The sequence below is a fragment of the Bufo bufo genome, chromosome 11 (assembly GCF_905171765.1).
Source record: "Bufo bufo chromosome 11, aBufBuf1.1, whole genome shotgun sequence".
NCBI classification, from domain to species: Eukaryota; Metazoa; Chordata; class Amphibia; order Anura; family Bufonidae; genus Bufo; species Bufo bufo.
Window position 1 is genome coordinate 49,230,040 of NC_053399.1, and position 13,253 is coordinate 49,243,292.

Sequence of the window (13,253 nt, forward strand, 5' to 3'; positions counted from 1 at the left end):
AAAGTCACCATTTACAATATTAGGCCTTTTGCAAACTGCCTGGCTTTTTCAGTGTTTTGGTTCGTTTTAAACTGATCAGTTTTTCAGTTTTTTCTTTCAGTAATGTTTCAGTTTCCATTCCAGTTCCGTTCAGTTTTGCTGTTCCGTTCATCCGTTTGGTTTCCGTTTTTTGCGGATCGCAACAGGAAGCATGGCATAGACAGTATACTGTAATTACATAGAAAAATTAGGCATAAAATTTTCAATAAATGGTTCCGCAAAAACGGAACAGATACGGAAGACATACGGATGCATTCCCTATCGTTCCCATTTTTTTTACAGCCCTATTGACTTGAATGGAGCTACGGAATGTGATTTGTGGCCAATAATAGGACATGTTCTATCTTTGAACGGAACGGAAATACAGAAACGCAATGCATATGGAATACATTCCTTTTTTTTTGCGGGCCCATTGAAATGAATGGTTCAGTATACGGAACGCAAAAAACTGAACGGAAAAAGAAACGTTCGTGTGTAAGAGGGCTTAGGCATTCTGCACACGAGCGTGTGCTGTCCATTGCCGCATTGTGGACCGCATTTGCAGATCCGCAATACACGGGCGCCGTTCCGTGAGCATTCTGCATCACCGATGCGGACCCATTCACTTCAATGGGTCCGCAAATCCGGAGATGCGGAATAGAAGCACGGAACGGAAACTTACGGAAGCACTACGGGGTGCTTTCGTCCCATACTTCCGTTCCGCAAAAAGATAGAACAAGTCCTATCTTTTTGCGGAACGGGCGGATCGCGGACCTATTAAAGTGATCAAGTGATCCGCTGCGGCTGCCCCACGGTCGTTGTTCGTGCATTGCGGCCCACAATTTGCAAGCTGCAGCACGGCCACGGGGGCGCACATGTTCTTGTGCAGGAGGCCTTAGTTGAACTTCACAAATGTTTTGCCACAGTCTACAATCCAATACTATTAAAGGAAAAATACATGTAGTAAAAATGACTTACTTTACTCCAGCAGAAAAGCTTACGACTGGGAAAAAGAGACCTTCGGTGTTGAAGTTCTCAAACATGCCTTGGACTGGCTGTCCATTAATACGAAAAGAAATACTAGGCACCCCCAAATCCAGGCAACAGCTGACCACGTCGTCAGATGCTAATAAATGCTGGTTACTTGAAGCCACGGCCCTCGGTACCCGTCCTATAGAAAGTAATGAGACATTAGGGTGTAAGAGGGTCACTATAGTACATTTATATTAATCATCTGCTAAAACACAAGTCTCAATACAAAGAAAGCTGCCAGGAAGTCATATGAAGAGCAACAACGCAATTTGATTGTAGATAGCATCGTAATTATCCTGCTCTACTGTGAGTCAAATACAAAGCACTTCGCCTAATTTCTGCCTTATACGTCAATGAAGAAACAGGGGCAGAGGGTGTGTAGAATGAGTCACGGTGAGAATAGAAAGAGACGTGAATTGTGCTCCATAGGCTGCATCTGAACTTCACAGATATAACATCACTTTTTTTTTTTCTTTGTAGACTGCTGAGATCACTCACAGCACCGAATAGTCTATTTTAGGCAACTGGGCCAGTAGCACTTCTAAAAACAACCTCTATAAAAACGCAATACAGCTCTAAAGAGGGTTGTGTCAAGAAAACAACCTCTTCTTCAAAGATAGTCACCCCAGTGATCAGTTATGTCAAGCTACGGAGTATAACAATCTGCTGCTGGACCACACATTTGCCATGTAGTGAATGGGGCTGAGCTGGTGACTTGGAGCACCAATATGCAAAGAAAAACTTTGAAATGGATGCAGTAGTAAACCAGCCACAGTCAGACGCGAAGTAAGGACATTTCCTAACAACATGGACAATTCCTTTACTCTATACTATATATCATCATAAGTAGTGTTGAGCAAAGCGAAGCATTACTGATTGGTGCACTATATATTGTTGTGACATCACAGCACTATGTATGTATGTATGTATGTATGTATGAACAGCAGAACCTATCACACTACCTAACACCCTGCACTGGAACCTATTAGCTACACTATATCAGGATCTAACCTACACTGACTATCTGTATTTTATATATATATATATATATATATATGTATATATATATATATATATAAGCTATCTAACTATCTATCTAATGTAATGAGTGGAAAGCACAGAGCACAGCAATGACACTGCTCTCTCTCTCTCTCAGAACTCCATAAAACTGCAGAAAATGGCTGCTGGGGAGGTTCTTATATAGTAAGGGGTAGGCAACTTTCCTATTGGTTGCTAGGGATGTTGCCAAGCTCAAAGACATTGCAGTCTTCTCATTGGCCCACAAGCAAAAAGCAGGGAGGGATCAAGGGTTCAAATGAAAAAACAAATCTAGAATATTCGAAAAGACAAATATATATCACTATATTCTAAATATTCGCAAATTCTCAAAGTGACGATATTCGCGATTAATATACACTATTCGAATAGTCGCGCCCAACACTAGCAGCCAGCCAATCCTCAGATAACCATCCCCTATGATGTCACAGCCCTATAAAACCCTGATTCCGCGTGGTCTCTGCCATTGTTCTGTGAGCTCAACATAGGGAGAGACGTGGTAAATGTTCATACGCTAGGGACAGTGTTGCTGAAAATGATTAATATAAGAATATTGGAGAGGGAGAGTGCAGGGAGACTTATTCTGCGTCACTTTTATTTATTTATTCCTACATTTACTTATTCCTACATCAGCCGTAACCTAAGATATGTAATTCAATACTAATAAGATGGAAGCCTTTATTATTCTACTGCCAGCATGCCAACCAATACCATCCAGTCTGCACCCCTTAGGGAAGCCAGGTCTTAATGATGACCATCCCCATCTTTTGCTGGCTTTACTTCTTCCAAATCATCCTTCTTGGTCTCCATGTGCTAGAAAAGTCAGCAAGATGCAGAGAGAGGAGGATCTGGATGTTCCCGATGACATTCTCATCAATATTAGATGATGTGGAAAAGCAGATGGCAGAAGAAGGGTTTCCACCTTTAGGGCAGGAGAGCGCTGGGGTTGGAGAAGTGGGTATGCCAGAGCTGAATAATATTCTGTGTTTACTGTCAAATAACCTGCAGGAGAGTGCAGGGAAGAACAGCAATAATATACATATTGTGCCCTTACCTAACCTGCCAAACCCCATACCAGCAACAGCCCCAGTTTAAAGGTGCAGCGCGGCCATTGACAATGAAGAAGGACTATACAGTGCGGTCTTCATTATTAAATGAAAGGCAGCTGTGGGCTAATTGGCCTGCGTGGTTCTTCACTAAAGCATGGCCGCCCCATGTGGCCATGCCCTAAGGCAGAGTTGCCTGGGTATACCTGATTAATAGTGATTCATGACAAATTCATTCGTAACTAATCAAATTTCTTGGCTAACTTTGGTGAAGTTGCCGAATTTAATTTTTCAAAACTTTGCTCATCTCTAATCATAATAATATTAGGGTATATGGGCTTGATAAAGGAGGGTCCTCTTTCTCTAAAGGGGCAGCTTTCTATTTAAATGTTGTGGTCACTGAAAGGCAAATGAACAGCTGATAAAAAAAACCTCCCACTGCAAAACAGCCATGTGCTTGGGGTCTCAGGGGCTGGATGCTCTCTTTTTAAAGGTCATCTCTGTAATAAGGCAACCCCTTTAAACATAATAGACAATAAGACAAGACAGGAAACATAAACTGCATTACACTACAAGTAGTCTTCCTCTTTGGCTATAGTGGACAGCTGGAATATGTCCAATAAAAGTGTGAGGAAATAAATGGTTTGTCATCAGTTACACATGTCCATTTTTACCTAACAAGCATCACGTTTACTTAGGCAGGACGCCAAGACTAGGCGGGTTTGCTGCAATCATCTGGCACTGTAGCAGTGAAAGTGAGTTGTGTAGTCTGGTGACAGGAGGCCGGAGTCACTTCACAGTCTGAGGAATTACTGTAGTCCAGTTATACGCAGCTGCTGCATTTATAGGCATTGGATTATAGGAAGGAAATTTGTTTTTGTTGTATTATGAACAGAGCGCCCTGCCCAAATCCCTCCAACTGGCAAGTGCATGATTGTCTTCTCTTCCAAGTTTCCAAAGCGTGTTAAGCTCGGGATTCAGTGGTGGATTCATTTCATTTATACCCAGAGGAAAGCAGCATTATGCTGCCTAAGCAAGATATTCAATATGAACCAGTAACTACAGGCAAACAAGTGTACATTGACCTGACGCTTTTATCAGGTGTCGATCCGTGTCTAAATTAAGACAGTTGTCTAATTTTATGACTATTACTTGAAGAACTGCCCAAACAAAATCTATTTCATACTAAAAGGCTATATGTCATGGACAAAACATTTTTGTATTTGCAGAGGTCTGTCACTTAGGTGACAGTAGTCATCATTGGCTGTCATTATTACCAATCCTAGCATCAAATAGAAAAAGAGGCAATAAGATACTTGACTAGCACAATTAAGATAAAGCCATTGAGCTCCGTGCCTAATATTAATTCAAAGATAAATTGGAGCTAAAACATTTTGCTCCATCCCTTTTAATATAGACATTCCCAAAATTCACTTACCAGACCATAAATGGAGACCATCAAAGCCATAGGAGAAAAGATCATCACCTACACCGTTGCCTCCCCATCCTTCACCTCCACCAGGATAAGGAGCATAACCAGAGGTGGAAGCCCAACCTACACGCATGTGAGTTGGCTCTGGAGTTAGAAATGGATCAACCTGATCTATAATAATCTCAAAGTACCACTTCTTGTATTGCGCTGAACCCTCAGCTACACCCAGGAAGATATTTGGCCTCATGCTGAAAAAAGAAATTGCAAAATAAATGTTAATATAATGAAACTCAATGTAACATTCTCAGGAATAGAAATGTACATACGTATAGTAAAACTTTCCATTTCACATGATTTGCACACATTGTAGTTAATTTCAATATATAAAAGACACATTTTAACGAGTTAACAAAGGCAAACAGCCCCAAATCTAGAAATTCAGCTTCATTTAAAACTTTCACTTCAATATGTCTGCTTAATTGATCTGCTAAAAGTACTTCATAAATATAGCAGCTTCTCTACAGCTCAATGAATAAGCACTATGTCACAAAACCAGTATAAAAGAACTTAAAGAAATGTTATCTGCCAGTTAAAACCAGATCGTAATACATATCCTTTTAGTGTAATCTGTTATTATTTGCTGATTGTAGATTTATTTATTCTATTTCCTGAACATGATTATGGGGACGGCCATCTTACCTGAGCTGTTCTTAACAACATTTAAAAAGCATTAAGAAAATTGCTTTACGGCAGCCCCATGGTCCATAGACACAATGGTCAGGAGGGGGCCTCGCTGACTTCTATGGGAGAGTTTTCTAGGCATTCTCTGTGACCTGTGCAGAGGTCATTGTATCTATACACAGAGGTGCTATCATTATAGGCTGGTTATAATGACAGATAACAGCAGTAATGTGATCTGTATAGACCAAGAAGTGGCGCCTATTAGGCTTTGTGGTCAATGCGAGAACTGCAGGATTTTGAGATTTTTCTTTAAATATAGATATTGATATGGAAAATTAAAAATAACATTATCAAAATTCTTTAAAAATATGTTAAACATAAAAATGTGATTTAAACAATAAGTCATTTTCTGATGAAACATTCCCTTTAAGTAAGAATATCTCATTGAATAGAAGAAAATATACCTGGTGACATTATTAACTAAACGAGTTTGCAACAACAAATCTCTCCTGGGGAGCAGGTTGTCACAAATTAGATTCTGGTTTGTACGTACTGCAACCCCATTACATACACAAAGAGAGCACAGGACATCCAGAACCTAGAGGAAAAAAAAGAAAAAGAGATTTAATAAGAAACATAATGATCACGTTTCCCATATATGTAAGATTTATCATTTGTATAATCTAATAGAAAAAAATCTTGCTCAATAACTTACATATTAAATTCTCATATAATAGGATCAACAGCATGTCATTTACAAATCAAAAGGCATCCAAATTGGTTACAAATCTTTGTCACTTTACCAGCCTTAAAGAGTAACTAAACCTTCGTAACAATGTTTAATATGATGTTCCTAATGCCTTATTAAAACTATTTCTAATATACTTTATTAATCTGTTTTGTATTTTTCCTAGTCTTTTACGTCCTTAAAGTGCACCATTCACTTGTGCTTACAACTTAGCTGAGCGGGGCGGGCTCCTGCCTGTGCCTGCTCCGCTAAGCTATGAGCTGACATGCAGTTCTCTTAGCTTAGCGGAGCAGGCAGAAGCAGGAGCCCGCTCAGCTAATCCTGGCATAGCACATGGGTACAGGGTACCCATGTGCTATGCTAGGATTTAGTAATCCTCCGGCGGCATGGGCAGGAGCAGCAATATGCACTCCTGCCCTTACTCACAGCGCTGCTGTGGCCCCATTCATAAATTTCACATTCCGTACTCGGTACACCGACGAGTTGTCAGCAGTGTACAGAGAACGGAGTTGTAAGCGCACAGTGAATGGTGCACTTTAGGGATGTAAAAGACTAAGAAAAATACAAAATAGATTAATAAAGTAGAAAGAAATAGTTTTATTAGGGCATTAGGGACATCATATAAAAAATTGTTACAAAGATTTAGTTACTCTTTAACAATTTTGAAAACTGGGGCATGATAAGAGAGGAGTGCAGCAATTCTGTTATTTATTTCATTTTTTTGGTGCATGCTACCGGTGTACATGTACGACAGCTGTGAGGTGCCATATGAAAATCTGCCTCAAGCACCACATGGCCATCACCATCAGGAGAGGAACTCATTCCTATATACCTTGTGGTTTCGTCCATGTTTGTCCAAAAGAGAAATTATAGAGCGTATGTGTCCCTTCTCTATTAAATTTAAAGCCTCAGGGCTTTCAATCAAGATGCAATGTAGAACCTCCAGTATTCCTGTAAGAAATCAGATAGATAAATTATCAGAGGTACAGTAGATCTGCCATTTCAGAATGCTTCTTATTATTATTTCTGAGCAACGCAAGGCAACAATCATGTAGGGCAATTCAGTATATCACATGACCATTAATAAAAATTATGACATGAGCAGCAGCAACACTGGGTGTCTGATGCCGCAGCAAACCATGCAATAGACTACATCTGATTATCTGATAATAGGTTTTGTATAGCATTTCATAGAAATGTTATAGATTAAATTATACTTTTATAACAATATATATATATATATATTTTTTTTTTTATAAAAGTATAATTTAAACTATAACATTTCTATGAAATGCTATACAAAACCTATTATCAGATAATCAGATGTAGAGTATATAATGCATTGTACAGTATGCTACCTGCTGCTTATTTGCAATAAACTTAAAGCTAATGGCCCAACATATATGTACGTTTATATAGCATGAGTAACTACTTTTACTCTTATGAATAGGACAGGCTATGGTGGACATACCTGAAGATGATTCAAGGCGCTCCAATTTACTAATAAGCCAATCCAAATTATTGGAAAATTGTGCACAGTTGCTTCTATTTCCGCGAATTAGAGCAGCTTAAAAAAGCAAAGGAAGACAAAAAAACAGAAAAATTATCATTTCTGGGAAACATCTGAGCTTGCTGATCATGCAGCCAGGAAATCATTGTTTTTACTGACCCTCTGATTAAACGGTGCACTATTGATACAGTACTCTATGTCATACATGTGTATAGTGGGAAACCTTTGTTAATAGCGCTGATTATACTTAAGAAAAACAGTCAGTGATGTTATTATTCAAAATGTTACTTTCTGGTGTATAAAATTCTAGATTCTGAGACAATATACTATAATATCTAGAAAAAGAGGTAAAAGAGGAGAGGCAGGGGCTGATCAGCTCTCCGCTGCCGGTTGACAATCTCTGCTCTCATGTAGGAAACAACTATATAAAAGGTATGACCACACGGTCAGGTTTCCTTATGCAGTTTTGTAATCCAAAACTAGGAGCAATTTAAAGAAAAGAGAAGTCCTATCTGTCATTTAAACCAGTGTTCCCCAACTCCAGTCCTCAGGGCCCACCTACCGGTCATGATTTGAGAATATCCCACAGAATGAATGCCTGAGGTAAGTCCTGATGCATCAACACTAATTGTATCACCTGCTCAATACTAAGGAAATCCTGAAAACATGACCGGAAGGTGGGCCCTGAGGGCTGGAGTTGGGGAACACGGATTTAAACTTTGTCTCCTTTTATGATCCTTTCCTGATTTTGGCGTCAAAAATTGCATCAACAAACCTGACCGTGGGGTAGTACCCTTAATATTGCTTTCCTGTTCTTATTTGTTATTGACAATATAATAAAATGTAATAATCCAGGTTGTTTGCTGTACACTTACCTAGTAATTCATAGAGAAGGTTCAGGATTTCCTTCCATGCTGGTCCAGATTTCTCCCCCATAAATTCAGCAAAGTGTGCTGCAGTGCTGTATACATTCAGACGGTCAATACAGTTCAGCACCAGAGCCAGCATTCCCTGCACAGCAGGCAGAAGTGTTAAGAGTCGGAAAACCAAATGGCTTTATTTTATGAGCAATACAGGTAAACTTATAGGAGAAGGCAGAGCTATCAAAGCATGACCATTCTTATGTCTCATATCATGTAAGTTTGGCCGGCATACCTATTTTTCAACCGTGCTGAAAAGTATAGTTGTTGGTGCAGAGGTATACAGCTCAATATATTTGTAGCATACATTCAGTGACACACTTCAAACATGTACATATGACTGGAGAAATCCTAACGCATTTCTAAGGGGCTATTTTAGCACTTACGGCAGATCTCTTAGCAGAAAATAAATCAATGAAAGTGTAAATGGAAGAAGAAAAATGTCACCAGGCTTTAGTGAACCCAACACCATGCATAGGTTTAGCTGCCTTTGACCACTAACAATTATTTATTAGATTCCTTAGTATTTTATGTTATTTTATTAAAAGCAATGACATATCCAGGCTGCATATAAATGACAATATCACACGGCTACAAGTGTATCTTTGGGGACTGAACTCGCACTTTGCTGGAACTCTAAATTTATGATATGATATCTGTACACAGTCAATGTAGTGTAGAGACTATTACACTGAAGTAAACCTGGCTATACATGCTGAGGCCGCTTTTAAATCGTTTGATCATGGCTGCTTTCTTACAGAAACAATAAGACACCCAGCCCTGGGTTGTGTGTGGTATTGTAGCTCAGCTCTATTCACTGCAATGAAGCCAGGCTGCAATACCAGACACAACCCATGGACAGGAGTGGGTCTGTAACAAGGACAAAGCAGCCATGGGTTTCATATCCTGGTCAACTGCTTTAACATCTTTCCCAGCAGAGGATGCAGCACATAACATTGTACATCAACGATAAAAAAAATGTAATTTAATGGCCCCTCCAATACTTGTCTTTCAATAAATTTGATTTATATTCCCCTGGATAATATCTGAGATGCGGGTGCACTTGCCCCTGGTCTCTGCTACCACATAAGAAGACACCACTATAATAAGGTAGGTTGGGGCCCTTTTCCCAGATTCTGCATTGCAGCCTACAAGTTTCACGTTACACATTACAATAGCAAGGTACTGTAAGTAGCCTGAAAAAGGGTTTCTGAAATATTTAGCTATATAAAAGGATAGGAATATATAAAACTACAAGATGACAGCTAAACATAGGTGTGACAGGTAGATAAAACAATAGAAAACAGAAACTATTTGAGACACAAAGTATACAACTCCCATCATTCAGGTCCCTGGATTTATACCTCCTCTTTGAATAGGTTCTGCCTGTTTTTGAGTGAGCGGAGTTTATTTTGTTTGTCTTCATGTTCTAGTTCTTCCTCGGGAGGCTGGAAATAAGTGATCAAGTCTTGCAGGGTTTGAACTACCTCCTCAATAGGCAGGGCGATGGGGGCTGTCACAGTCCGGTTGTTCCCCGTCAGAGAATCCAGGTCACTAGCCATTAAAACAAAAAAAGATCCTCATCAGCAAACAACAAATCCCTATAGATCAGATGAATATTTTAGTGACTCCTTTTTTGTGTTTTGCAAATACTGCTTTATATTGTACAGAAAAATAAGCAAAATGACATCATATTATAGACTATTTTTTGTGTTCTCCATTCCCAGGTCATTTTTGCAAATTTATCTGTGTATCAGTCTGACCGTTATCAGTACAGTATAGTAGACGCTGAGTAAAACATGACTGATAGGGCTTGGGGTGGTACACTTATTTAGATTTTTAAAGACCCTATATCTGCTTCAATTCTTTATGAGAACTGTTTTCTTGTATCATTTGAGGGGTGATCAATAGACAAACCTTTGTGAAATTTGCAGCACAAATTAGACACTGCTGAGCAATCTGTACCTGATGAACTGGCCAAACAGGCCTGTGGTGTTCCGAATGATTCTAGCAGCTTGGGACTCTTCATGCTGACACTTCTGTAATGTGACACCATCATCCATATGGCCTTCTTGGTGCAGGATTGCCTGTTCAGATAAAAGCAGATTTAAAATAGAACTTTTTTTCAGATATAGGGTCCATTCAAACGTCCGCAAGTGTTTTGCGAATCCGCAAAACACGGACACCGGCAATGTGCATTCCGCAATAATAGAAAATGCCTAATCCTGTCCGCAAAAGAGCGAATCGGATGCGGACCCATTTTGCGGACGTGTTAATGGACCCATATGGAGCACCTTTCTAAAAAAAAACAGAAGGCCGAAGCTTTTTATTCACAGGGTTTGTAGGTTATCCTGAAAGCAGAAATCTCTTGAAGTGCCCAAATACATTCAAAAGTGGCTGACATTGGTTATGGAAAGGGCATGGAGGGGAAACAAACACTAGACCATACACCTGTGTGCCCAAACAGAAATCTACAACAGCTCTCAGCTGCCATAGATTTCTGGCTTCATTTGCTCCAGAAAACTGGTGTAAATGAAGATACATTTATCTTGGGTGTTGACCTTTCTCACCCTTGCCACGCAGCTTTTGGAAAAGAAGTGAGGGTGGCATAAAAGAGGCACTTGCGACTTTAACCCCCCAATAAAGTTGCATTTAAAAAGTCACAGACACACAGCTTGTAACTTTTTAAAGCCACTTTTGTAGCGCAAGGGAGAACATAAATCCCCCCCCCCCTCTATGCCAGAAAGTGAAAACTTCCCTGTTCAGTTTCTAGCTCTAAACAGGGAAAGCGGATACAAATACAACATATGAGGACCATGCAGTTTTGAACTTTTATTTGGATGTATGGAATATAATTATTTACTGTTCTTCACTTTAATAACTTGTTTCCAAAAGTAATTACTGTAAATGAAACTGTCTACATATAATATGCATACTTACCCTTCTTTTTAGAGGTCCCAGTCGTGCTGTCTTGGCATCTTGAGATTTGTAGGTCAGCCACAGGCCACTGTCTACATGCTGAATAAAGCAGATGGAATCCCCATACTTAATCTCTGCAGCTCCCATCCCATCAATGTCTCGCTTTGGGCCAGCGTCTAACTTTTCCTGCATTGAGAACAAAAAAGCCAATGAACGTTTTTCAAAGACATATATATAGTGATCCCTCAGGATACAATATTTTTAATATACGATGGTCTTTTCTGACCCATCGTAAGTTGAAACTAGACTCTACATACAATGTCTGACTCAGATCCAACCAATCAAGGCCACTTCTCTGGTAAAATAGCTGCATTAGTTGATAGTAAGCACCTATTCCTGACTGTTATATGTAAGGGATTGCTTTATCTGTCTTAGTTATCTGCATATTTTTCTTAAATCTTCATTTTCTCTTATCTTGGATGACATTTTGGGGCTTTGGAACCGATTACTCAACTTACAATGGTTTCAACATACAATAGATTTCCTGGAACCAATGAATATTGAAACTTGAGGGAGTGTATTTATATGTATCATAGGATATTTCGATTTCATATTGGACAACTAAAAAACTAGATAAAAAATACATAGACAGTAAAGCTACATGGTGATTATCAGTGGTATTCTGATAAACTCCTGCAGGAAAACTTCAAAAGGCTACAGATATTAAAGTTTATTTTGGGTTTGTTCTTTAGGCTCTGGCTGTATAATTACACATGGCATAAGCTGGTGGCCTGTGACTCACAGTTGGCTATCAGCTAAAGCGGGCCAGCAAAGTAAATGACTGTGACCTTTACAGGAACATGTTAATTATGCAGAGTTAAATACAATAAGCTCCTCCTTAACAATGTTGTATTTGTAAATGCCAAGAGCCAGCTGTGTGTTACCAAAATTAAGACATAGAAACGGCTTAAAAAAGGCCTAAATGACACAATAATGCTTCATTATTATAGTACGCAGACTTGTATAGCACATGGTCACTCCTGGATTCCTTCACGTGTTATACTTCACCTATTTAGCCTGCGCCCCATTTAATATCCTGCATGTGGAAAAAAGGGAAACTGTAGTCTGTTAACAACTACAGCAAATAACCAAATACTCTGTGATTAAAAGATATCACACCTCCTAACTAGAATGTACAGGGTGGCTATTAGAGTGTTTGCCTGAGATTTTAATAAGGGGTCGGTTTGTTTTTCGGAAACAGCACCATTCTTGTCTATCTGTAGTGACTTGTATTGCAGATTGTTCCTATTCAAGTGAATGGGGTAACTACAATATCAGACACAATTAAAGGGTCAGACATGGCATTGTTTCAGTTTAGTTATCTATCTGTATTGCAGACCAATTTCATCACCAACATTACTGATAAATGTTGGTAGATGTCGAAGGGAGTTGGAAAAATAACCCTGTATTTGTAATCCAAATGATTGCCCATTTTGGAGATTTTTATCTAATTTCCATGGTCAGCTCTACACAGTATATCAGGATGGGCAGCTGTGAGGCCGGCCACATACATTAGGTATGCGTCTGCTAAATGCTCCTTCAACCAACAGCTATTGCTTCCAATCCCCCATACACACTCAGACTGGCCAAAAATGTATGTGTTCTCAATAGGGAAAGGGGAATATGTCCCTACTAGACACAACTGTTGACGTATCTCCTTGAGAAAAAATGGATTGGGTATATTGAAATTCAATTGCCTGAATCCTTCTGTCCACTGACATCAGCTTTTGAGGGAGAATCAGAACACCCCCAAGCTTATTAGATGGTTGGCCAGTATATGGCCATCTTAAAGGGGTTGTGTCAAGTTATGAAGTTATCCCTTATCCAAAGG

At 39.4% G+C, this 13,253-nt stretch overlaps 1 protein-coding gene across 1 annotated transcript in view; it reads right to left on the reverse strand.

The window, feature by feature from the left end:
• RYR3 (ryanodine receptor 3) overlaps positions 1 to 13,253 on the reverse strand; it is a 734,312-nt gene that overhangs the window by 471,817 nt on the left and 249,242 nt on the right. Inside the window, exons 11-19 of the mRNA XM_040412592.1 lie at positions 11,384 to 11,548; positions 10,409 to 10,530; positions 9,808 to 9,997; positions 8,399 to 8,534; positions 7,485 to 7,580; positions 6,846 to 6,964; positions 5,730 to 5,863; positions 4,591 to 4,832; positions 997 to 1,189 (exon numbers count right to left, since the gene is read on the reverse strand). Coding sequence (XP_040268526.1) covers positions 997 to 1,189; positions 4,591 to 4,832; positions 5,730 to 5,863; positions 6,846 to 6,964; positions 7,485 to 7,580; positions 8,399 to 8,534; positions 9,808 to 9,997; positions 10,409 to 10,530; positions 11,384 to 11,548 — 1,397 coding nt within the window. The remainder of the gene's footprint in view (positions 1 to 996; positions 1,190 to 4,590; positions 4,833 to 5,729; positions 5,864 to 6,845; positions 6,965 to 7,484; positions 7,581 to 8,398; positions 8,535 to 9,807; positions 9,998 to 10,408; positions 10,531 to 11,383; positions 11,549 to 13,253) is intronic.